Source organism: Cotesia typhae, unplaced genomic scaffold (assembly GCF_013202065.1).
Source record: "Cotesia typhae breed Kobodo isofemale line unplaced genomic scaffold, CoteBio_Ctyphae contig_33, whole genome shotgun sequence".
NCBI classification, from domain to species: Eukaryota; Metazoa; Arthropoda; class Insecta; order Hymenoptera; family Braconidae; genus Cotesia; species Cotesia typhae.
In genome coordinates, this window is record NW_027423741.1 from 3,420,826 (window position 1) to 3,441,770 (window position 20,945).

Below are 20,945 nucleotides of genomic sequence, written 5' to 3' on the forward strand. Positions count from 1 at the left end.
TCATACTTTATTTGAATATTGTATTTAAATACCTTTATTAACGTTACATTGACATAAATATTTAAAATATGTAAATGACTAGATACAAATATTGCATAAAAATGTACATTGCAAAAAATATATAAATTCATTAATCAGTAATTAAATAAATATAAGAATTACATACATATTTAATGGGATACATCAATGAAAAATCATTCACTCCTTTATATTTAATTATTTTAATATTTTTTAACTAATTTAAATGATCAACTGTTTGCTAAATATTTATTGGAAAACTGCCAATCTTAAGAAACATGCCCGCATGATGTATTATTATTATCATTATCATTATTTATATTTTTTTTTAAATACTGCGATTGGCAAAGTATAAATATACATTAAACCAACGTATTTTATTGTTCAAGCCCTTTAAAAAAAAAAAAAAAATGACTGAGTTAACAAAAAATTCAACTAAAAAAATATATTAATATATAGGTATCTTAATTGTATGATAATGAAATTTAATGGCAACAATTGTGAAAAAAAATATTTTTAACTGAGTGAATGTTAATATTTTATGATATGGCTCTTTTTGTTCACATTAACAAGTTGTGAGAATTTACTTATCAACTATTATCAACAAACTGGCCATTATTTATAATAGTAATTAATAATTATAATAATATTAAACATATATTCCTAATATATATAGTCAATATAATCTATATAATGATTTCCGAGAAAAATTTTAATTAGATTAATCGTATATTTAATTAAATTTATCAATTCAAAAAAATATAAACAATTTTATTATACTCAGTAGTGAATTTTTCATCATAATTTCTCTAGATTTATTCTCAAAACTTTCTTATCCCAAATAAATAAATTATTTGAAATAAAAAAAAGCGTGAAAGTTCAAGAATAAATATAAATATAACTACAGAGCACGAATATATTATTATAATTATTTTAAACTAATAAATTAAAAAAAAAAAACGGGTGACTAAATAAATTTAGTTAATTAGATTATTTGTTCTTGCAAAATTCTACGCAGCTTAAGTGAATAATTATAGTTATAATTTATAAACAAATTCATAGCACACTTTTTCATAATACAATACAATACAATACATACAATAAATGCTTCTATTCATATTCTTCTTATAAGTTTAAGTAGACTGCAAATCACTCTTATCCGTACCCAGTACTCAATATACGATTTACAGATCAATTATACTTTTTTTAAATATTATTTATTCCTCTGATGGAATTAATATCACTTTACACGAATAATATCGCGATTTATAAATTATTTAAACTTTTTATTTTAATTAATAATAAAATTTTAATGAATAAAATCTTAATATAGTCATGCAGATCTCACTCAATTATTTAAATTATTTTTCTACGCCTTTAAGATGTTAAGCAATTAGTGGAAAAAGATAAATAAATATTTTTATTAATTAAGATTAAGATTAAGATGTTACTTGTGTTGTTTTCATGTCTGACTTTTTGAGTATTGTAGGTTCGTCTTTCAAAAAGGTACCGGATCTAGATCCAACAGTGAGTTGTTTTAAAGCATCGAGATTATGGCACTTAAGTTTATTTTTTTCCTCAGTGCCCTTGACATCTGTTTTAGTTGTTTTAGCTGCCTGTGAATTACGATTGACTCTATTACCAATACCACCACCACCACCACCACCACCACCACTGCCGTTTGATTTAGGAGATCTTTTGCTGGGACTGTCGCTGCTGGAAGGGTTCGAGTCTTTTTTCTCCCTCTTAAAAGCTGGAGGAGTGCTCGTGGAAGGCAGACTCTGCCGAGTATTTACTTTCAACGCAGTTCCATTAACTAGCTTACTGGGAACGTCAGGAGTCTTAGCTGCATCCAGGAGGTTTCTGCGTAAGTTAGGGGATCCGTGATAAGCATTGATAGCCGCAACGCGATTCCGACTGGCGGCTGTCGAGCTTTCGACGGATCTGACGGGTCTTCTGGTGACACCAAGCGGGCTTTTATGTTGAACGGGTGGTGATGATTTTTTAGCGCGTTCCATCGCCAGGCTTTTAGCAGTGGGTCTTCCGAGGGTAGGCGAAACTTTGTTGGATACTACGGACTTCGGAGTCGCGGTAACTTCAGTCATCAAACTGTCAGCAGACATCGAAGTGTCCATTTTTTCGATTTTCTTGACAGTCAGTGGCTTCTTTTTAGAGTCTGCCAACGAATCAGCGGAAAGCCCGATCTCAGCGTCTTTCGGTTCAAGTGACGGGGATTCGGGTCTCGTAATACCACAACTTTTACTGGCGTTGTCACGCTTCGCTGACGGCTTAGCACTTGTGTCCGTCAAACTGTCGGATGAAACCGCTCTCATGTCTTTTTTAACAGCTGCTTTTATTTTTGTGATTGGTTTTTTTTCTACAGCGCGTTTCATCGCTGGACTTGATGTTCGTGAGGAATCTGATGATGAGATCATTATTTTACGTCTTTGCTGAACAGTAACGCGTTCTGGTAACTGTTGAGCAGTGACTTTTGAAACAGACTTATTTCTTGGTTCCAAGTACCTTGATTTTACCTTAAAAAAATGTTTTTAATTAATTAATTAATTAATTAATTAATATAAAAATTATTTAATACAAATAATATAGCTACCTCTAATTTATTCGGCCAAGATTTAGGTCGAATGGTAGATTCAGCAGCCAGCAATTTACTGTCCTGCATTTTACGTTCCAAAGGATCGCTCTTTGGTTTCGGCAATATTTTTCTCGTTTGTGCAATAACTGTCGGCTTGGCTGCTGCTTTATTAGCTTCAGTCATCGTCATTTTAACTCGCCTCAGGTCTAAACTTCTGCTAGCAGATGTTCTGCTCGGTGGAGTTTTTGAATCCTAAAAAATTAAAAAAATTATTTACTCTCAACTCTTTACCATCAAACTTAATAAAATTAAAAAAAAAAAAAAATAAATAAAATAAATACCTTAAGGAAATTGGAGTGTCTGGAAGGTCGTTTGAGTGATTCATGAGGCAAAATAACAAGACAAGCAAGCTCCTGGATTCTGCGTCTCAGTTCAAGGTCCATTTTCATCCAAGTAGTAGTTCTGGATGCTCTTGAAGCTTCCTTCACCAAACATTTTTCAACTCTTCCTTGAATTTTACCCAAAAAGTCAACAAACAACGCACCCCACGGTGGCTTGCCGATCGCCTCATCTGGCTTTACAGCTGCCATCATTTTCGCAAGCTTTGCATAACTCTTGCAGGCCTGGTCTGGAGGTAACCGGTCTGCAGCCGCGAGAACACTGTCTTCCAACCGACTGATGTTCCAAGTAAGATCCCGTCCCAGTGCCTGGAAGCTGTCATTGCTCAGTACACTAGCAAAATTTTCCGACAAAAATTTAAGCGCCGTCTCCAAAAGATTTGATACCATTCTGAAGACCGGTTCCGCCCACCTGACATTCGGCAAAGTTGCCAGCAGCTTATCGCAGTCCATAATTGTCTGCAAAATATTATCCGCTGACATATGGACAATGTGCTGATGATAACATTTGTCAATAAGTTCTCTAGGCAGGGCCGCGAAGGCTTTGCACGGCCAAATGCGAACAAAGTGCCTAGTTATCCATCTGAGAGATTTCCTGTAGACTTCATCAAGCCCGTAGGCTGCCGCAAGTGGTAGGCATTCCAAAACTCCAACTGCGCAAAGTTGACAAGGCTTGTGGAATAAATGACAGTATTTAACTTTAATAGTATAACCAATAACTTCCTTGAGACCTTCCAGACAAAGCATGTCCGCAAGCGTCGCCAGCTCGACAATACTTATCGAGTCCGGTATGTTGCTCTCCCCACTATAAATATGACACAACGCAAAGTGAACCGAGCTGTAAGAGTACCCTTGCAGTGATATAACATTGCCCGCGCTTTCAATCCAACCACCGCTGAGAATAGCCGCAAAGTACTGGCACCTAGAACTTAAAATACACTTGTGCGCTCTTATCCGTCTCCCGCTGACGTCTATTGTCACATCTGGATTTATTTCTTCCAAGAACATCCTCAAGAGATCTTCGCCGAGTCTATTATAGGGTTTGGTGTTAGCAAAACTCGATGTTTCTGTCTCCTCGGTGCTTACATCTGCTCCAGAACGGCCCATGCTGCTCTGCATGCTGCTTAAATCCGACTCTGAAATAATTCCCTCGACTTCGTACTCATTGGCAAACTCTTCTATCGGCGATTTGTGCTTAGCAGGAAGCGACGTGCTCATTATTGATGTGAATTTTCTCGAAGACAAAGTACGAACTTGGTAAGACCCGTTGGTCCGGTTAACAGCTAGCTTGCTCTCGACCCAAGACATCTCTGGAATGCTGCTACACATTCTATAAGGCATGTTGCGCGTACCAGCTTCTGCGTCAGATGCTTCAGTTTTAGGAGGAACTTTATCTAAGTCTGAGAGACGAACGAAACTTGATCCAGTGGCTTCTTTGTTGGATTTTTTAGCCACCGGCTCGCAGTATTCTGGTTTGTTAAACTCACACTCAATCTTCTTTATTGTTTCTGTCAAAGATTTGTGAGTCTCCGCTATTTTGCTGGGCACTTCAACCTGTCTTCGGTCGTTCAAGCCCGCCGATCCGTTTCTGAACTCACCCAGTTCAAACTCGTGATTTTCACTGCCGGGAGAAGGTCCACTGGCGCTGCCACTGCTGATGTCAAAGGTTTCGCTCTTCCTGGTGTGTCCTTCAGTTCCAGTGGTGCTCTCAGTCCCGGTTTTGTCCCAGACAGACACCTCCGACTGGTCATCATCGAAAATCTTGGGATCTACCGAGGCACCGGCGCTGGAACACATGCTGCTGCGCATCAGATCCTTGTACTCCTGTCGCCTGACGCATCCTCTCAGAGAGTCATTGATGATCTCGACGTGAGAATTAGGCGGAGTATCACGGATCCCGTTGTCGTAGCCCTCAAAGGAGGTGATGACACTAACACTACCACCATGAGCCTCTTTATCCTGGGACGTCGGCTTAGCTGGAAGCGAGGAGCCACGTTCCAATTGATTAAGCGAGACACTGGAGCCACTCGGGTTTATTTGCAACAATTTATCGACGCCCGGCAGCGGTTCGATGGAAACGCTGTGTGCCCGTTTGTGCTGCCGGTAAAAACCTGTAGCTTCGCCGGTTCCTTTGGCGACGATACCGTTGCCTGGACTCTGTGATTTATCAGCGACATTCCACGAGTGCCTTTGCAAGGCAGACCTTGATGTTGACAGCGTACGTCGCCTCACAACCGGAGAATCCGACTCGATAAACATAAACACACTTTGTTTTTTATCTTTAGATCGTGACGATTCACTCGGGGACTCGTTGCTCGAGCTCTTGGCGCTGTCAGTCATACGATTCAACAATTTATATGATTTTTTGTCTCTACCAGTAACCAAATCCTCATTTTTCTTGGAACCCGAACCCGAGTTGGGCTCACTCAAGTCAATAAACATTGAAAATATATTTTTTTTCTCAACATTGTCACCAACAGCACTGCACGCTCTGCTTTTAGGAGATAAATCTTTTTTGCAGTTATTCTTGGTTGTTTTATCGGACTCGGTCGACATGTCGATAAAAAATTCACAAGACCTGGTTGTACTTGCACCAGCTGCAGTGTCTTTAGATATATCTGGGTGGGTTACATCAGCGCCTGGCTTATCTTTCCCACAATTAATGTCTTTTAGATTAACAAAGAAACCCGTGCTGCTCTGTTTGTCCGCTTTATCTTTACTTCTCGTAAAACTTTTAGGACTTTCCGAGTATGAATAACTCTGGGACATGCTGCTTGGTGATGACCCATTCGTTGACTTTGTACTGTCATTATTATTATTATTATTATTATTATTATTATTATTATTATTATTATTATTATTATTATTATTATTATTATTATTATTATTACTATTAGGACTATTATTATTATTATTAACATTATTTTTCCCGCAGTTACTCATGTCAACAACCCATGAAGTCATCGACGAAGACATGCGACTCGAACGCACGCGCTCGTTGGGAAAATTGGAAAGAACAGACCCGCCAGAAACAATCGGCGTGGATTCTGTTTTCCTCCTCACCGACGGGCTGTCGGTGGGTCTTGAATAATCAGCGCTGCTGACACCACCCGAAACAATCGGGGTCATTTCATCGCGCTTAGTCCTCCTCATGGTGCTAGATTGACTACTCGACGCGAAAGGATGGTGGTCAAAAGTAGTCGGCAAGCTATTGCAATCGTTTACCGAGCTGTCGTCGGTCTCAGAACCAGCGCTTATAAATTTGTCACTAGCACTCTTGGCTAGTGGATGGAGTCCGTTGGTTGTTCCATCAAACTGACAATCTACGCAGTCGTTATTATTGATATTAACACTGTTGAAAGACCTTGGATTGTCTGCGAATGAGTAATTATTATTCTGGCGAGTCTTTGTTACATTATCAATGTTTTTCTCACGACTCGGTTCGGAAAAATATGAAGACAACGATGAGTAAGGTGTTCCATTGAGCGACGCCAGGTCGTCATCCACTCTGTGTCCAGAGTACTGAGGAATAGAACTTTTAAACACAAGATTTCCCTGGTGACGTTCGTACTCTTGCCTCAAGTGTGACAATTTTTCGTCCCCTGACTCGAGTTCAAATGTATTTCCGCGTACCAGAGACAATGGCTGAGAATCACACGACGAATTATTATCAGATATATTGTCATTGATCACAATAATGCTCTCTTTGTCATCATTATCACCAGAAACTTGACAAGACGCGCTGACGTTGACACCACTGTTGCATTGGGCTTTTTTATTATTATCAATGCACGGAGAGGGATGATTGCTCTCCCCGCTGTCGGCTTCTTTAATCTCGACAACCAGCGATTCTTTTTCCACGGGTTTAATATTACCAGCAGTCTTTTTTTCACTCACAAACTCCGCGGCTCTTATTCTACGACTCTGCGGCGTCGAATCGTTGTTAAGATACTCAGTGAGCTTTAATTCACACTCAAACTCCGCAGTTGTTTCTTGTCCTCCGGCGAAAGATTTTCTGGCAGGCAATCTGTTGACGTTGTCGTTGTTATTATTGTAATTATTATTACCCCTGGTGAGCTCCAAGCCGTATCCGTGCTCGTGTGACTTTGAAGGAATGTAGACAGAACTGTTGACAGTATCTTTTAAATACGTGGGCAAGCTAACTCCGGAAGCAGGAGCCGAGGAGGCTTCTGAACCTGCTCTTTCTCGGTCTCTAGTTAAATTGCTGGCTGTTATTTCATTATCATCATTAAGACTAGACGCGTCGATAAAGTAATAACTGTTTTCACTGGTGGAACTTTTTTTAAAATTAAAATCATCTGTCGCGTGTAAAAATAATGAGGAAGAAGAACAAGACGTGTGATTTGACGGTTCAACGATCATACTACGTGACTTTGTATTTCCAATAGATTTTTCTTCCGGAGATTCATTTGAGAATTCTTGTCTGATAGCGTTCCCGGTAGGTGAAAGATTTGCGGGTTCGATAAATTCAAATGACCCGGTAACGACAAAAGAATCACTTTGTTCATTGTCATTATCATTATCATTGCTATCGGATTCGTAAAACGGATCGTTTAAAACTTCGTTTTCGTATTGAGCGACATCGTCGATTTGATGTTGCTCTTGATATCGCTTAGCCGGCATTTGAACTTCCACTGGGTCGGGACTCGGAGAGTCAGTGGACTTTTTGTGATAAGAATTAGCAGGAGCTGCTGGCGGGAGTTGCTGGTGAGCTGATGGTTTATTGGCGCCACATGCACAGACGTCGCTCAAAATAGTTCTCTGGTTGTTTATGGGGTCTCGGTCACCACCACTACTGCACCAACCGGTATGATGGCTGTGACTCGCCGCAGTATTTTTACTCGACAATGATTTTTCTCCTTCCCCACTGAACGACACTCTAATCAAGTCCTCGTCTGTCGAGACGTAATCAGTAACATGTGACTCTTCAAAGTCCGTACACGAGTTTTCGGACTCTGTGTTCTCATGGGGGCTGAAGGATCCAGTTTCCAGCCCGGAATCAGCCATTTCTGATCTACTTACAGTTAAATCAGCCACATCACAGCTTGTTTCCAAACAACTTCTTTCTAACTCTATTGATCCATTTAACGGTAGTACTCTATCTTCAATGTATAAAATATACTCTACCAAACGCTGCTCCTGTTCTGTTATATCCAAGTTGCAATATAAAAGTCTGCAAATAATTTATTTATTACTATCTTAAATCTTAAATTATATTTTTAATCAAATAATATTTTACTACGCATATCATTTTTTATTTTCATTTAAACTTTCATCTCCGAGGGTTTCATCAGCTTATTTGACGCATTCAAAAATACAACTCTAAATATAACACCAGTATATATTAAAATTTAATAAACTTTTCCTTTTACCAAACTGGAACTAATCGGCTATTTTTAGTATTATATCATCACGTACGAAATATATAACATTTAAACTTAAACAATAATAAAGTTAGCCGACGTTTCTGATTTTTTCATTTTGCTCAATTTATTAAATTAGAACAAAAAAATATTTTTTTTAATTGCACTTATAATTTTTAAAATTTTTTACAAATAAAAAAATTTATTTTTTATATTTTTGTAATAATTAAAAAAAAAAATTATAAAAATTTTTAGATGTCGGCTAACTTTATTTTCATTAAATTTAATTTTTTATCTGCACAAAAACTTTCCGGATACACTCATTGATAATTGAAGCCTTAATTGTTTTCACTTTCAAAGTATTGATTATTTTAATTAAAAAAAATTATTTGATAGTTTTTTTTTCGATTTAAAATTTAATTTTCTACAATTGACTCTGATATTAATCAATAAGTATTTAAATTTTGTGAATAATAATGATTACCTCACAAAACCATTGATTTGATGAAAAATTTCTGAAGAATCAAGGTTGCATTCAAAAGGAGCACTATCATTTTTAAAATATTTATCTCTCAGAAGATTGTACAAATGTGGAGCTCTTGTACTGAAGATACAACTGTTAATCTCTAGAGCACTGGCCTGGTGTATTATGTAAAGATCAGTATGCAAACACTCTTCAAGAATTCTAAAACCCCCGAGAATTTATAAACATTAAAACTAAATATAACAAAAAAAAAAAAATAAATAAATAAATAAGTTACCTAAAAATATTTTTTTGCAAAGCAGAAATAGCTTTAGCACAAGTATCTCTGTACTCGATGTATTTTTTCCTTTTGAAAAGTAGACTCGGTTGTATCACGTTTCCACCAGTATGAGTGCCAGATTGATAGTAATTATGAGTTGATTGTTGATGTTTTAGCAGCTGCTGATGCGAACATGACCACACTCGGTTATTCAAACTTCCTTGCCTCTTTTCAATGCCAGTACTTTTAGCCATGAGTTGGATCTACTCTTCCATAATTATTTACCTTGAAAATACGTAAACATTATAAAATATTTAATAAACAATTTAATTATTTAAATCTTAAATAAAGTTAGCAGACATTTCAAAATTTTTTATTGAAAAAATTTCAATTAAATAATTAAAAAAAAAATTTTTTTAGAAATATTTTTTTAGTTATAATTTAATTAATAAAAAAAAAATAAAAAATTTTCAGACGTCTGCTAACTTCGGTGTCATAAATGTTTGTGTTTATTGTTGTTAACTTTAAACAAATATGACGCGACACGTTAATGATAATTTAATCATGCAGTCCATTAAATATTGAAAATCACACAATAAACTAAAAGTAAAATTTATAAATTTAATTGCAGACAGTGACATAAAAATAATAATAGGCTGACCATGAATTAATGGACTAGGTTACGAAATATATTTTTAAATCTCCAAAACTAAATGTAAAACTCTTTTTTTTTTTTTCTATTAAACAAAAACAAATTTACGATTAATGGTGATAATCATCAATTAGCGTGGGTGTCAGTAATTTATTATATTATATTATATCATATTTATATTTATATATATTATTCAATGATTATTTATAAATTTAAATGTAGAATTTTAATACCAATAATTTATTGATCGCAATATATACCTGCGTTTTCACGCCGCCCTAGCACACTTCCAGTTAAAAAAACCTCAATTACACACTATGTACGAAAGTTCACTTGTTATTTATCCAGATAATTATTTAGCCGATAATTAATAATCAATTTTCGATAATTGACACATTTTTAGATAAATATTTATTTAATATTTAAAGCGTTTAGTTTATCGTTAAATTTATCTCCACACTCCACACACTGGAATCGAGACCAAATGAACTCTTGCAGAGGGCGTTGGATATCAACCACGAGTAGTCGATAGTAATTATTATTATTAAAAAATAAAATTAACTTTTTTATTATTTTCATTATCAACACACGTTATCACATTAAAATTTAAATCAACTACATAAATAATTAAAATTAATTTTTTTATTTTTTTCAATAAAAAAATTTTTTTTTTAATTTTATTTAAAAATTTTATCATTAAAAAATTGATTAAAATATTAAAAAAAAATTTTTTAAACAAAAGACAATTTTTTTTTTAAAAAGAAAAAATTTTTAACAAAAAATTTTTTTCACAATAATAAAAAAAAATTATTATTTTTTTTATTTTATTTTTCTTTTTAATGCACAGAAAAAAAACAATTACAAATATAAAAAAAAGGATGCGCCATCAACTCTAGTTAAAAAAAACTAACCTCTAAAATGTAGAAAAAAAAAAAAGTAACCAAAAAAAAAACATGACATTATTTACTGCGTTTCATTTACCACATGGCACTTGTAAGTACTTGTGTATAGTAAGAATATATGTATATATAACATGTGTATGTATTTGTAGATATACGTGAAGATACTGGATATTTTTTAGATTGTAGATAATGATTTCAGGATGGGATTGATGTCATGGTCTGTCATAACTGTTGACTGTTGAATTTGTTCAAATTTTTATCACGTACGAGATATTTTAATATTTGTCTTCAGCAATTCTACTTCATTATAAGTACAAGTAATACCAGTTACTCTTTTTATTGAGTGACATTTTTTATTTTACTGAAGGATTAATTTAGAAAAATCCCCCGATCCTCGTAATTTCTAATAATAACTCCAAACAATGGCTCTGATGGATGATGTTACTTCAGAAGAATTCGTGTTGCGCTGGAATAATTTTTCTAATAATTTATCCGACGGTTTTTTGGCGCACTTGAGTAACAAAGACTTGGTTGACGTTACTCTGGCTGTTGAAGGCCGACTGTTACAAGCACACAAACTTATTTTATCCGTATGTAGTCCGTACTTCCATGAAATATTGAAGGTAATTTTTTTACGTTTTTTTAAATCATCAATTGTAATGATTAACGCATGAATAATTATTTTTAGGCAAACCCGTGTGAGCACCCGGTGATAATACTAAAAGATATTAAATACCATGATATTGAAGCGCTGATAAATTTTATGTATCAAGGAGAAGTTAATGTCAAGCAGGACGAACTCGAGAATTTTTTAACAGTCGCTGAAATTCTTAAAGTCAACGGCCTTACGTTTAATAACGACGTAAAAGTTTGTATTTTCTTTATTTTTTATTTTTAAATTAGAAAGTCAATTTATTTCTTCTTCTTCTTTGTAGGACTTGGATGAATTTCCGATTAATGGTTACGATAACCCGGAGAGTGAAGTTAAGAGTGTGAAACCTAAAGAAAGAAGCAAAAAAAGAGCGCAAGATTCAACTCAACCAAGTAAAAAAGTTAAGAGGTCACAGGAGTTATTAAAAAGTCCTTTAAAAACAGATCCTGATAAAGATCAAGACGAAAATGATGTCGATAATTCCGTACATCATTCTAGTGGAATAAATAATGGTGAATTTTAATCAGTGTTTGTTTTCTAGTCTATATTATTAAAAGAAAATAAAATTAGTTTTTTTTTTTTTTAATGAAATTTAGAGTCATTACAAAATTCTTGACTTGAATTAAATATTTTTTAGGTGAAGCTACTGATGTAATCAAAGAGGGCGAGAATTTAAATGAAGACCTACTGTCTGATGACACACTTGATAACTCTACGGAACCAAGTAATTTAATTAAATCTTATTACTTAGTTTAATTAATTAAAAAAAATTTTTTTTCAAAAGTTCTACTTGATAAATTATTGATTAGTTTTAAAATAAAATTAAAAACTTCTCTAGATATATTTCGAAAATTCTTGCCAAAGTATTTAATTGATAAATTAAAATTGATTTAAATTAGATGTTGGACCAGTGACATACAGATTATCTGCCCGAGGACGTCCGCAATTAGTTTACGAAGGGTTCGTCTATAATTTAACATCCCGATCAGAAGTATTGAATCGATCGCACTATCGCTGTGCTGAGCAGCACCGCGGTTGTCGCGGCAAGTGCGCAGTAATCTCTGAAAGATTCATGCCAACTGGAGTTAAAGACCACAACCATTTACCAGGTTACCTCTCCGAGGAAGATTATCGTAAGAAAAAGTCTTACGAAGATTAATTTAATAAGCAACTAAAAATACTTACGGGTCTAACGATTTATAAGATAATTTTTTTACTTGAACATTCCCAACACCAAGAAAGCTTATCAATGTATTTATTTATAAACTGGAGATTTAAATAATTTGTTAGAGCTGCTTGATTAATAATTGAGATAATAAACTCTATGAAGAATTTTTATTTACATCTAATTTCATTTAAATAAACTTTTTTCTAGCAAAAAACACTCTGGATAATTGCTACACGCTTCAGGACTTTATAAATAACTTTTTGAGCACGAATTAATTTTGTGGAGGCTTCCATGCCTCTACCTTTGACTTGGTGGTACTGTAGGGCATGTAAGCTTCTTTAGTACCCGACATATTCTCTTTATGCTCGATCATCCATCGGCGCTGGACTCTTGCTGGATCTTCGTGTGGAAGCAAGTCGGTTTTGTAATGCAACCATCCGTACCATTCTGGTGAGACTTGAGATGCGTCGTAATCCATATGAACATGATCGGCATAAATTACCCAACGATTTCTTCCTATTTTTTTTTAAATAAATAATTTGTTATTAGAAATTTTAATCGAGAAAATTTTAAATTATTAGTATTTGTTTAATAATTAAAATGTTTACCGTAGAAGTAAAAGTCATTTTGGTAATAACGATTGCCGTATTTGTCAGTACCCATATGTTTACCAAATTTCAAATCATCGGTTCTGGAAAAATAATTATTAATTAGTAAATAATAAATATTTAGAAAATGTCATTGATTATGAATAACAAATAAATAAAGTTAATTAAAAAAGTACAAATTTTAAGCAGACATCTAACCAATTTTTGGTTTTATTTAATGATTCTGAAATTGAGAGACATTTGACAATTTTTTAGAATTTTATTACTAACAAATTACAGCAATAAAAAAATTAAAAATGTAATCTATATTATTAAGAAAATGAGAAAAATTTTGTGGCTAGTGAATTTATATGATAAAATGGTAAACAATTTATTTGTTTTATAAAATCCAAGTAAAGTGGAATGTCTGCTAATTTCAGTGTCATTTTATTTAAACAATAAATTAATACTAAAGAAATATTTTTTATAGTTTTTTTAAATTTCTAAAAAATTTTTTTTCATAATTATTTAACTGTCAAAAAAATTTCTATACATTGTCTGTTAGATTCAACATCATAAGAATGTAAATAAATTGGAGAGTGACAAGGTAGCAAAGAAAAATATGAAATAGTAATAATATAATTAAAAAATACCTGTATAGTTGTCCGAGGACTTTCAAAGGATTTATACCATTTTGTCGAATTATTTTTCCCAATCTAACTAATTGGTCAATATGACCCTTAATAAAACTCATTGTTGTTCTCCGCGATTATGTAAATTAAACACCAAAAATATCAATAGGGATTGAGAGAGAACTGTAGAGGCAGCACTACTGCTGAAAGTGGAGCGCCCTGGTGTTATAAATATAAAGCTTAGTGATGTACACAATGTAATAATCAGTATTAGTTGACATTAAGAATGCAAAAAATAATTAAATTCGGGTTCTTGCCGGTCAAAAATACCCTTATTAGGGGTCAAAATGACATCAAGGGTAAAAAATTATTTGAGTCAGGACACGTTTTAAACGTTGTGGAAACAGAAGATTTAAATAAACACTCAACCATAACCTGCTCAGTTGTCGCTCAAACCAAAGTTTCCGAGGTGTACAATATAAAAATTCATGTTAGTTACTAATTATTCTAACAATTATTTTATACAATATTAAAAATATGACAAATCTGGCTACATCGAAGCTTATTTAAAATTATTTTTAATGTTCATAAATTTACAAAATTTATAATTAAATATAAACCTAGTAAAAAGTTTATGACATTAAAGTTAGCAGTCACTTAACCATTTTTAATTTTTTTAATAAATAAATTTGTTCCAAAAAATTATTTCTAAAAAATTTGATTTTTTATTTTTTTAATTTTCTAAACGTCAATTTTTTTTCTCATGTTCTTTGATTTAATTTATTTATTCACAAAATTCTTAAAATTATAAGATATCTGCTAAATTAATTTTCATAAAAGTTTCGAAGTATAGAAGTAAATTTTATTCCAGTTTTTAATGAAATAAAAAAACTTGACAGATTATTTATATTTTTAATACTAATTATATTGTTTAAATAACTTTCAGTAACTTAAAAATTATTATATTTAGCTTGACGATAATCGAAATATTATAAGTGCTAACTGCAACTGTAAAACTGGAGTAGCGCAGCAATGCAAGCATATATGTGCCGCAATACACTTCGTTAACTCACCGGATTCTGCAGCTAGTAAAACTAGTCAATCGCAAGGATGGGGTAAACCCTCGCATCGGCAGCTTTTGACGAAGACATTATCAAAATTTATTTCAATTAGATTAAAAAAAAAATTTATTTAATAAATTTGTTATTGTTTTGTATAGCACTTGCCACCACTTTGCTTTACATTTTTCCCGGCAGGTGGCGTCAAGGTCATCTTTCTCAATCCCTATAGACCAGTGATTATTATTGAGGTTATAATTTAACGCTGAAAAAATTGTTAAATTACTGAAAACTGGACAGTTAACATTCATCATTACCGACTTTCTTCAGTATCGCCACCTTGCGGAATAAAAAATAAATAAAACAGTAAACATGACTTCTCGGCTTTACCTGAATTTCACATAGCCGCCATATGACGTGACAGTAAGTTGTCTGTATGTGTCTTGTGTCTTCTGTCTGTTTCTAACCTGTAGTCCGGGGTAGAGAAGGGTTATTTACGCTCCAGCCTATACTCCATGTCTGGTTCTATTGTCAAACGGATGTGTTATTAAAGCAATTAAACGAGTTATTGTGTCATTAATATACCAACCAATGTGTTAGCAAGCCGTATATTATTGTAAATATTATTGAATATAAAAAAATAATTAATAGCAAACAGTTTATTTACTCGATCGCCCAACGATGACCAAGAGTTGAAACTTAACGTCAAATTATATTTTTTTTTTAAGGTAAGTTTTTGTCAACAAGTTTTACAACAAATAATAAATTTATTTTTTTATTATCTGTCAATTTAAAATAATGTTTGCTAATGATTTTTTTATTTTTTAGTTTTATTAAAGACCGACAGAAAAAAAAATTAAAATAAAAAATATTAATAATAAATATTACAGACTTTCACTTACAAGTATATTTTCTACATTATACATCAGTATTACTGTACGGGTACTAACTACCACACAGATATTTATTGTGTACATGTATACATACATATTTATATTTATAATACAGATACTGGTGAAGAAAATATTATGGTCTCAAATGTGGGTCATGTGAAACAAAATAACCATGCTTGTGAATAAATTCAAGAACAATAAAACAAAAACACGCGGAAGTTGCCACGTGTTAATCCTAACATCATAACACGGTTGATAAATTTTAAATTGATGTACCGCACAGATCCTTATCAACTTAAAATTCTATTCAATTTAAATCATCTAATTATTTTTAACAATCCATTCAATTCAATTTATGTCAACTTGTTAATTTTATTTATTTACTGAATAATGAATATTTATTTTATTTCTGGCTATTTCTAGCCATGACCGGCTCCCGGCTCGGAAGAGGCCGCGGCGGCCGTCTAGCTGTCTATGGAGGCTGTGCAATTGTTGTCTTTCTTTTAGTATTTTTATACCGCGCTGCTACCACTGAAATGACGAGGCTTAGAGATTTACACGTACAGTGTACACATCAGCAGGAAGCTTTAGCCGCTCAACTTCAAGGTAAATATTTTCTGCTCCATAAATTTTAATCCGAAGACAAAATAAAGCTTATAGGCGTTTCATTTTTAATTTAAAAATTAATTTAAAGTCAAAAGTCTTTAAATAAAGTCATTAATAAAAAACTAAAGATTTATTTTTTTTTCTCAGTGATATTCGAGTACAAAGAAAGATTAGAAAAATCTTTGACTGAAGAAAAAAATTCCAACGCAGCTGCGAAACATGATCTTCAAGAACGTGCCAACCGCGAGAAATCTCTGCGAGATAAAGACAGTATAGAAGCCTTGCAGAGATTTAATTCTCTGCAGCAGGAGCATAAACTTCTGAAGACCGAGCACCAAGACCTACGCGACGAGTGTGAGAAGGTGCATAAGCAGGCGTTGGAGGAGAGAAGCCAGTTAGAGACGACGCTGCAGAAGCTGAGGAGTCAAATAAATAAAGCCCAGGAGGACAAGAAACAATCTATGGAACACCTGAAGAATAAGTACATGGAGCTAGAGACTGAGAAAATTAAAATCGAGAAAAATTATAACGAGTTGATGAAAAGCAACGGGAATACTGACAGTACTATTGAGCACTTGCGCAAAGAAGTATTTCAATTGCAGCGGGAGCTTGAGGATTCTAAAGTAATTTTTTTTTTTTTTTTTTTAATTATTAAGTACTAAAAAGACTGGTTAATTAATTAATTAATGGTTGATTTTTAGGCGTCCTGCAAATTAGCAGCTACTGCAGCCGAAAAAGGAGACAACAAAGCTGTCGAGTCAGTTGGACAACCCAGCGTTGAAAAAGAACCCAAAAAGAGACTGGCTCAGCAGCAATCGGCCCCATCACTCCAACAGGTAAGTCAACCAAGTAACAACGACGGTGATAATCCTCAACCTATTCAAGCGCCACGCAATCATCAACCGATTGATAATTCTCTTGAGAATAATCAGGATGACAAAGATCAGAATATCAACAATATAGGATTTATTCAGAAGAACGGTATGATCGTGCCTGCTGGCGCTAATGATATTGAACGCGACAATGAACAAAAATCACTACCGTTACCTTATGTTGTAAAAAGAAAAAATTACAATGACAATGATAAAGGCGAGCAAATTAAATTAAATCGTGAAAAAATTGACGATGATAATATTAATAATAATAATGACAATAATCCGGTATTGCCGATGCCAAATGAAATGAATAATAATTATAAAAGCTATAATAATAAATCATCGTCGACTGAGAATAACATGATACCGTTTTTAAAACCGCAAGCTATTGATAAACCTGTTGATGAAAACCAGCGCAATATTCAGAGCCCGCTACTTTAATTAATTTTAGTTAATTGATTTATTTACTTTTAATAATATAAAATATAGAACAAATATTCACAAAAAGTTATTACTTTATGTGATCTCAAGATTTATTTTTAAATTATTTAAATTACACGGAATTTATGTAATTGCAATTTTAGTTTTACATTAAAGTAGACTAATTAGATTTATTGTAAATATAATTACAGTCAAAAAAATAATTAGTTGGGATGGCATAGTAAAATTTAATTAATTTAAATGAATTTATTTGAATAAGTATAGTTAAATATTAATATAATTAATAATTATTAAAATTTTAATTCCAACGAATTATTTTTCTTAGCCATAGTATTTTACGATACTTCACAAAATGATTTAAATCTTTGAATCATATAAACTGCATTTACTTAGTTACTTTAATTATTTTATTTTTTCAAACGATCAATTAAGTTAAATATTATATTCTTTATACTCATGTTATTTTTTTATTTTTTATCGACTCTTTTTGGGAAATTTCTTTTTGCTCTGACTTTAATTTTATTTAAGACAGAGTTTAGTATTAGTTATAAAAAAAAAAAAAAAATTGAGTATGATAGTGCAATTAGAGTGTACTTAGTATGTACATTGCCTTTTAAATGTGCCTGTACTTTCTTCTGTGTTACTTAAATTAAATAATAATTAATAAAACTGTTATTATTTTTACTCGCTTGCGTTTTGTTTTTGCACCTCCTATTTTATGTATCGCTAATTTATTTATTTATTTATTTATTTATTTATTTATTATTGTAATTTATTGCTAGTTAGCTTTCTTCTTGAGTGAAATCAGTAATAGTCTTCAATCTTTTGTATCATAAATAGTTGAATGAAAAATTACAAGTGCTTAATACTTATTTCTACGCATGCTATTTTAAAAGCCTGTTAATTTTTTTGTGTAAGTAAAGTAAAATATTATTTTCAATAATAGATGAATATAATAATAATAAAAAAAAAAAAAAAAAAAAAAAAAAACTAGACATAGAGATGTATTATTTTATAAAACTAAATAAAAATATTTTTTGTTTTATTACAGATAAATTTAGTTGTTAACGTAGCGAAAGAATCAACTGTAGGAAGTTATACAAAATCAAGTACAAATTCTTCCTCAATAGTGTCTTCCGATAAATTACTCCCGAATGCTGTCGTGGCGCCTGTTAAATCAGTTTCACGTGGAAAATTGCCCGTTGGCGTTCTGCCAATACCAAAGTTAGTTGATCAAAAAGTTGATACCGAAGAACTTAGAAAAATAAATCTCAATCGAATTTCGCTGAGCGAGGACAACAAAAACAGCAATAACAATTTAAATATTGACGGCAATAATAATTTAAATCGTAATAATAATCACAACAACCACAATGGTGTCAGACAAACAAAAAATTCAGAAGAGGCACCCGGGAATATTGAGCACAACGTTGTTGACAAGCACGTAGCTGATCAAATTCTCGGGAGACAAGAAAATCCTCCTTGGTATAGAGTTAAGCCTGGTGTTCAGGAAATTGGAGACGAACCTAATCATCTGAGAAAGCTTCCTGAGTAAGTTAATATTATGTAAACCTCATTTTTTTTTTTTTTTTTAAATAATAATTCAATTAAAAAAAAATTTTTTTTAAATTTTATCTAATTTATATTAATAATTTTTTTAGGCATGACGCAGCGATACAGCAAGGTGATAATGAGCAGTATGATAATGGTGATTATTATAAAGAACCACAACAAAAAAACAGTGATATTAATTTAGAGGAAGGCGAAGAAGAGGAAGAGGAAGAAGAAGGTTAAAAATTATTTAATAAAGTTTATTTATTTATTTATTTATTTATTCTAATATTATGTTATGGTAAAGGAGAACCAGTTACTTAAAATGAATTTATTTATTTTTAGATGGTGACGAAGAACCATTCGATTATCAAAATAATGCTGGAGATAAACACAAATAAAAGAGAATCTTGTGTAATATAAATATATATAAATATATACATAAAAAAAAAAAAAAAATAGGGAAATACCATTCCAATCGATAAGGATGATTGTAAATAAAAAAAAAAAATATTATTTTGGCAAGCCTTCTTGAGACTATTTCTCGTTTTTTAGAGATAATGAATTTGAATATAAATAAAACTAGACATAGCGCAGTATAATCAGAGACTAAAAAAATAATATAGTATTTTTTATATAGGTCTGAAATCTACGACTGAGTATATTTTTAATTTAAAACATCTGTTTGGTGTGGTTGAAATTTATACTATTAATATTTAGTAAATTATTGTAATAAAATGTTTAAAATATGTCAATTTATTTATAAACGCAGACTGAATCAATCAGTATACTTTTTTACGGTTTATTTTATCTACAAACTCTCGATGTATTGTACTTATTTATTGCCAATGCTCGTAAGACGGTTTATAAACTTAAGACTATAAATAATTATACATACTCGAAGAAAAATAAATTTATTACGGACACTTGTGTAATATTAATTAGTTTTTAAGATAGAATGTACGTACTACTGTAAATATATTTTTTTTCGTAATAAAAACAATTAAAAAAAACATTTTTCGTAGGTTTTACGCTATTATTTATTTTAAATTCTGAATTATTTTCTAAATATATTCACCCTCTTTGAAAAACAATTCAACGTCATTTATATGAATTTAAATTATATTGATGCGAGGAAAATTTTTCTTTTCGATTAAAAAAAATTTTAATTCAAATTTCTGAAGATAAAATAGTTATTTTTTTATCATGACTAAGTATTCAATAAATAATTCAAAAAAATCAATAGCGTAAAATATTTGTTTAACAAAATTAAAACCTTTTATAAAAAAAGCAAAGTAAATATCGCGGGTCTGTTTCTGACTCATAAATTATATAACGTTTAATTAATGTATAAATTGACATTAAAATATGACTTATATGTGTTTTTAACAAATGATTAAATCGAGCGAACAAAAATGAGTTTTTTTTATTTTTATTTGATTATTTTTTTATAAATATATCTATAGATATTTATATACTCCACAATAAACTTCTCCTGCAAAACAAAAAAATCAAAACAATTAAATGTTGATACAACTGTTTTTGCTGGAAGTAATTTGATTAACGACTTGTATAATTTCTTAGAAGACAAGACTGAGGAAGATCGGAGTTAAAAAGACCCCGAAGAATAGGTCACCAATTATTTAATAAAATAGTTTAAAACTGAATAAATTAATTTACTTGATTATTTAATTAATTACAAAGCTAATAGTAATTCATAAATTTATTGACATTATTTTAGAATACTTTATGATATATATATATTATTCTCATTTATCTCGAAGTAATAGTT

General features: G+C 31.8%; 4 protein-coding genes across 6 annotated transcripts; 2 read left to right on the plus strand and 2 right to left on the minus strand.

Moving 5' to 3' along the window:
- Positions 1 to 3: 3 nt before the first annotated feature.
- On the minus strand, positions 4 to 10,299 carry LOC141526192 (uncharacterized). Of its 2 annotated transcripts, XM_074241038.1 has the most exons (6): positions 10,049 to 10,299; positions 9,155 to 9,421; positions 8,878 to 9,078; positions 2,953 to 8,203; positions 2,630 to 2,863; positions 4 to 2,552 (listed from the first exon to the last, which is right to left on the minus strand). In XM_074241038.1, the coding sequence occupies exons 2-6, from the start codon at positions 9,388 to 9,390 to the stop codon at positions 1,458 to 1,460; spliced, it is 7,017 nt and encodes a 2,338-aa protein (XP_074097139.1). In that variant the 5' UTR covers positions 9,391 to 9,421; positions 10,049 to 10,299; the 3' UTR covers positions 4 to 1,457. The 2 variants fall into 2 exon arrangements, with proteins under 2 accessions (XP_074097139.1, XP_074097140.1); XM_074241039.1 differs by lacking the exon at positions 8,878 to 9,078.
- A 332-nt stretch (positions 10,300 to 10,631) lies between these two features.
- LOC141526196 (uncharacterized) lies at positions 10,632 to 12,516 on the plus strand. Of its 2 annotated transcripts, none has more exons than XM_074241043.1 (6): positions 10,632 to 10,781; positions 10,840 to 11,313; positions 11,379 to 11,558; positions 11,626 to 11,854; positions 11,980 to 12,066; positions 12,242 to 12,516. In XM_074241043.1, exons 2-6 carry the CDS (start codon positions 11,113 to 11,115, stop codon positions 12,499 to 12,501), a joined length of 957 nt encoding a protein of 318 aa, XP_074097144.1. In that variant the 5' UTR covers positions 10,632 to 10,781; positions 10,840 to 11,112; the 3' UTR covers positions 12,502 to 12,516. The 2 variants fall into 2 exon arrangements, with proteins under 2 accessions (XP_074097144.1, XP_074097145.1); XM_074241044.1 differs by having other exon boundaries at positions 10,890 to 11,313.
- A 126-nt stretch (positions 12,517 to 12,642) lies between these two features.
- Positions 12,643 to 14,943, minus strand: Nd-b17.2 (NADH dehydrogenase (ubiquinone) B17.2 subunit). Its single transcript, XM_074241046.1, has 4 exons — positions 14,803 to 14,943; positions 13,751 to 13,948; positions 13,119 to 13,201; positions 12,643 to 13,026 (listed from the first exon to the last, which is right to left on the minus strand). Exons 2-4 carry the CDS (start codon positions 13,849 to 13,851, stop codon positions 12,782 to 12,784), a joined length of 429 nt encoding a protein of 142 aa, XP_074097147.1. The 5' UTR covers positions 13,852 to 13,948; positions 14,803 to 14,943; the 3' UTR covers positions 12,643 to 12,781.
- Positions 14,944 to 15,170: 227 nt separating this feature from the next.
- LOC141526194 (uncharacterized) lies at positions 15,171 to 20,140 on the plus strand. Its single transcript, XM_074241041.1, has 7 exons — positions 15,171 to 15,515; positions 16,104 to 16,286; positions 16,434 to 16,909; positions 16,988 to 17,122; positions 18,654 to 19,153; positions 19,264 to 19,391; positions 19,499 to 20,140. Exons 2-7 carry the CDS (start codon positions 16,106 to 16,108, stop codon positions 19,552 to 19,554), a joined length of 1,476 nt encoding a protein of 491 aa, XP_074097142.1. The 5' UTR covers positions 15,171 to 15,515; positions 16,104 to 16,105; the 3' UTR covers positions 19,555 to 20,140.
- Positions 20,141 to 20,945: the final 805 nt, after the last annotated feature.

Excerpts from the sequence above, each read along its gene's own strand:
- LOC141526196 (XM_074241043.1), top strand. The coding sequence starts at position 11,113 with ATGGCTCTGATGGATGATGTTACTTCAGAAGAATTCGTGTTGCGCTGG. Across the intron at positions 11,314-11,378 it reads ACTTCCATGAAATATTGAAG|GCAAACCCGTGTGAGCACCC; the intron begins GTAATTTTTTTA and ends AATTATTTTTAG. Across the intron at positions 11,559-11,625 it reads CGTTTAATAACGACGTAAAA|GACTTGGATGAATTTCCGAT; the intron begins GTTTGTATTTTC and ends TCTTCTTTGTAG.
- LOC141526192 (XM_074241038.1), bottom strand. The coding sequence starts at position 9,390 with ATGGCTAAAAGTACTGGCATTGAAAAGAGGCAAGGAAGTTTGAATAAC. Across the intron at positions 9,079-9,154 it reads TTGCAAAAAAATATTTTTAG|AATTCTTGAAGAGTGTTTGC; the intron begins GTAACTTATTTA and ends CGGGGGTTTTAG. Across the intron at positions 2,864-2,952 it reads GACACTCCAATTTCCTTAAG|GATTCAAAAACTCCACCGAG; the intron begins GTATTTATTTTA and ends TTAATTTTTTAG.
- LOC141526194 (XM_074241041.1), top strand. The coding sequence starts at position 16,106 with ATGACCGGCTCCCGGCTCGGAAGAGGCCGCGGCGGCCGTCTAGCTGTC. Across the intron at positions 17,123-18,653 it reads CGGCCCCATCACTCCAACAG|ATAAATTTAGTTGTTAACGT; the intron begins GTAAGTCAACCA and ends GTTTTATTACAG. Across the intron at positions 19,392-19,498 it reads AGAGGAAGAGGAAGAAGAAG|ATGGTGACGAAGAACCATTC; the intron begins GTTAAAAATTAT and ends ATTTATTTTTAG.
- Nd-b17.2 (XM_074241046.1), bottom strand. The coding sequence starts at position 13,851 with ATGAGTTTTATTAAGGGTCATATTGACCAATTAGTTAGATTGGGAAAA. Across the intron at positions 13,202-13,750 it reads GTCCTCGGACAACTATACAG|AACCGATGATTTGAAATTTG; the intron begins GTATTTTTTAAT and ends TTATTTTTCCAG. Across the intron at positions 13,027-13,118 it reads AAATGACTTTTACTTCTACG|GAAGAAATCGTTGGGTAATT; the intron begins GTAAACATTTTA and ends AAAAAAAAATAG.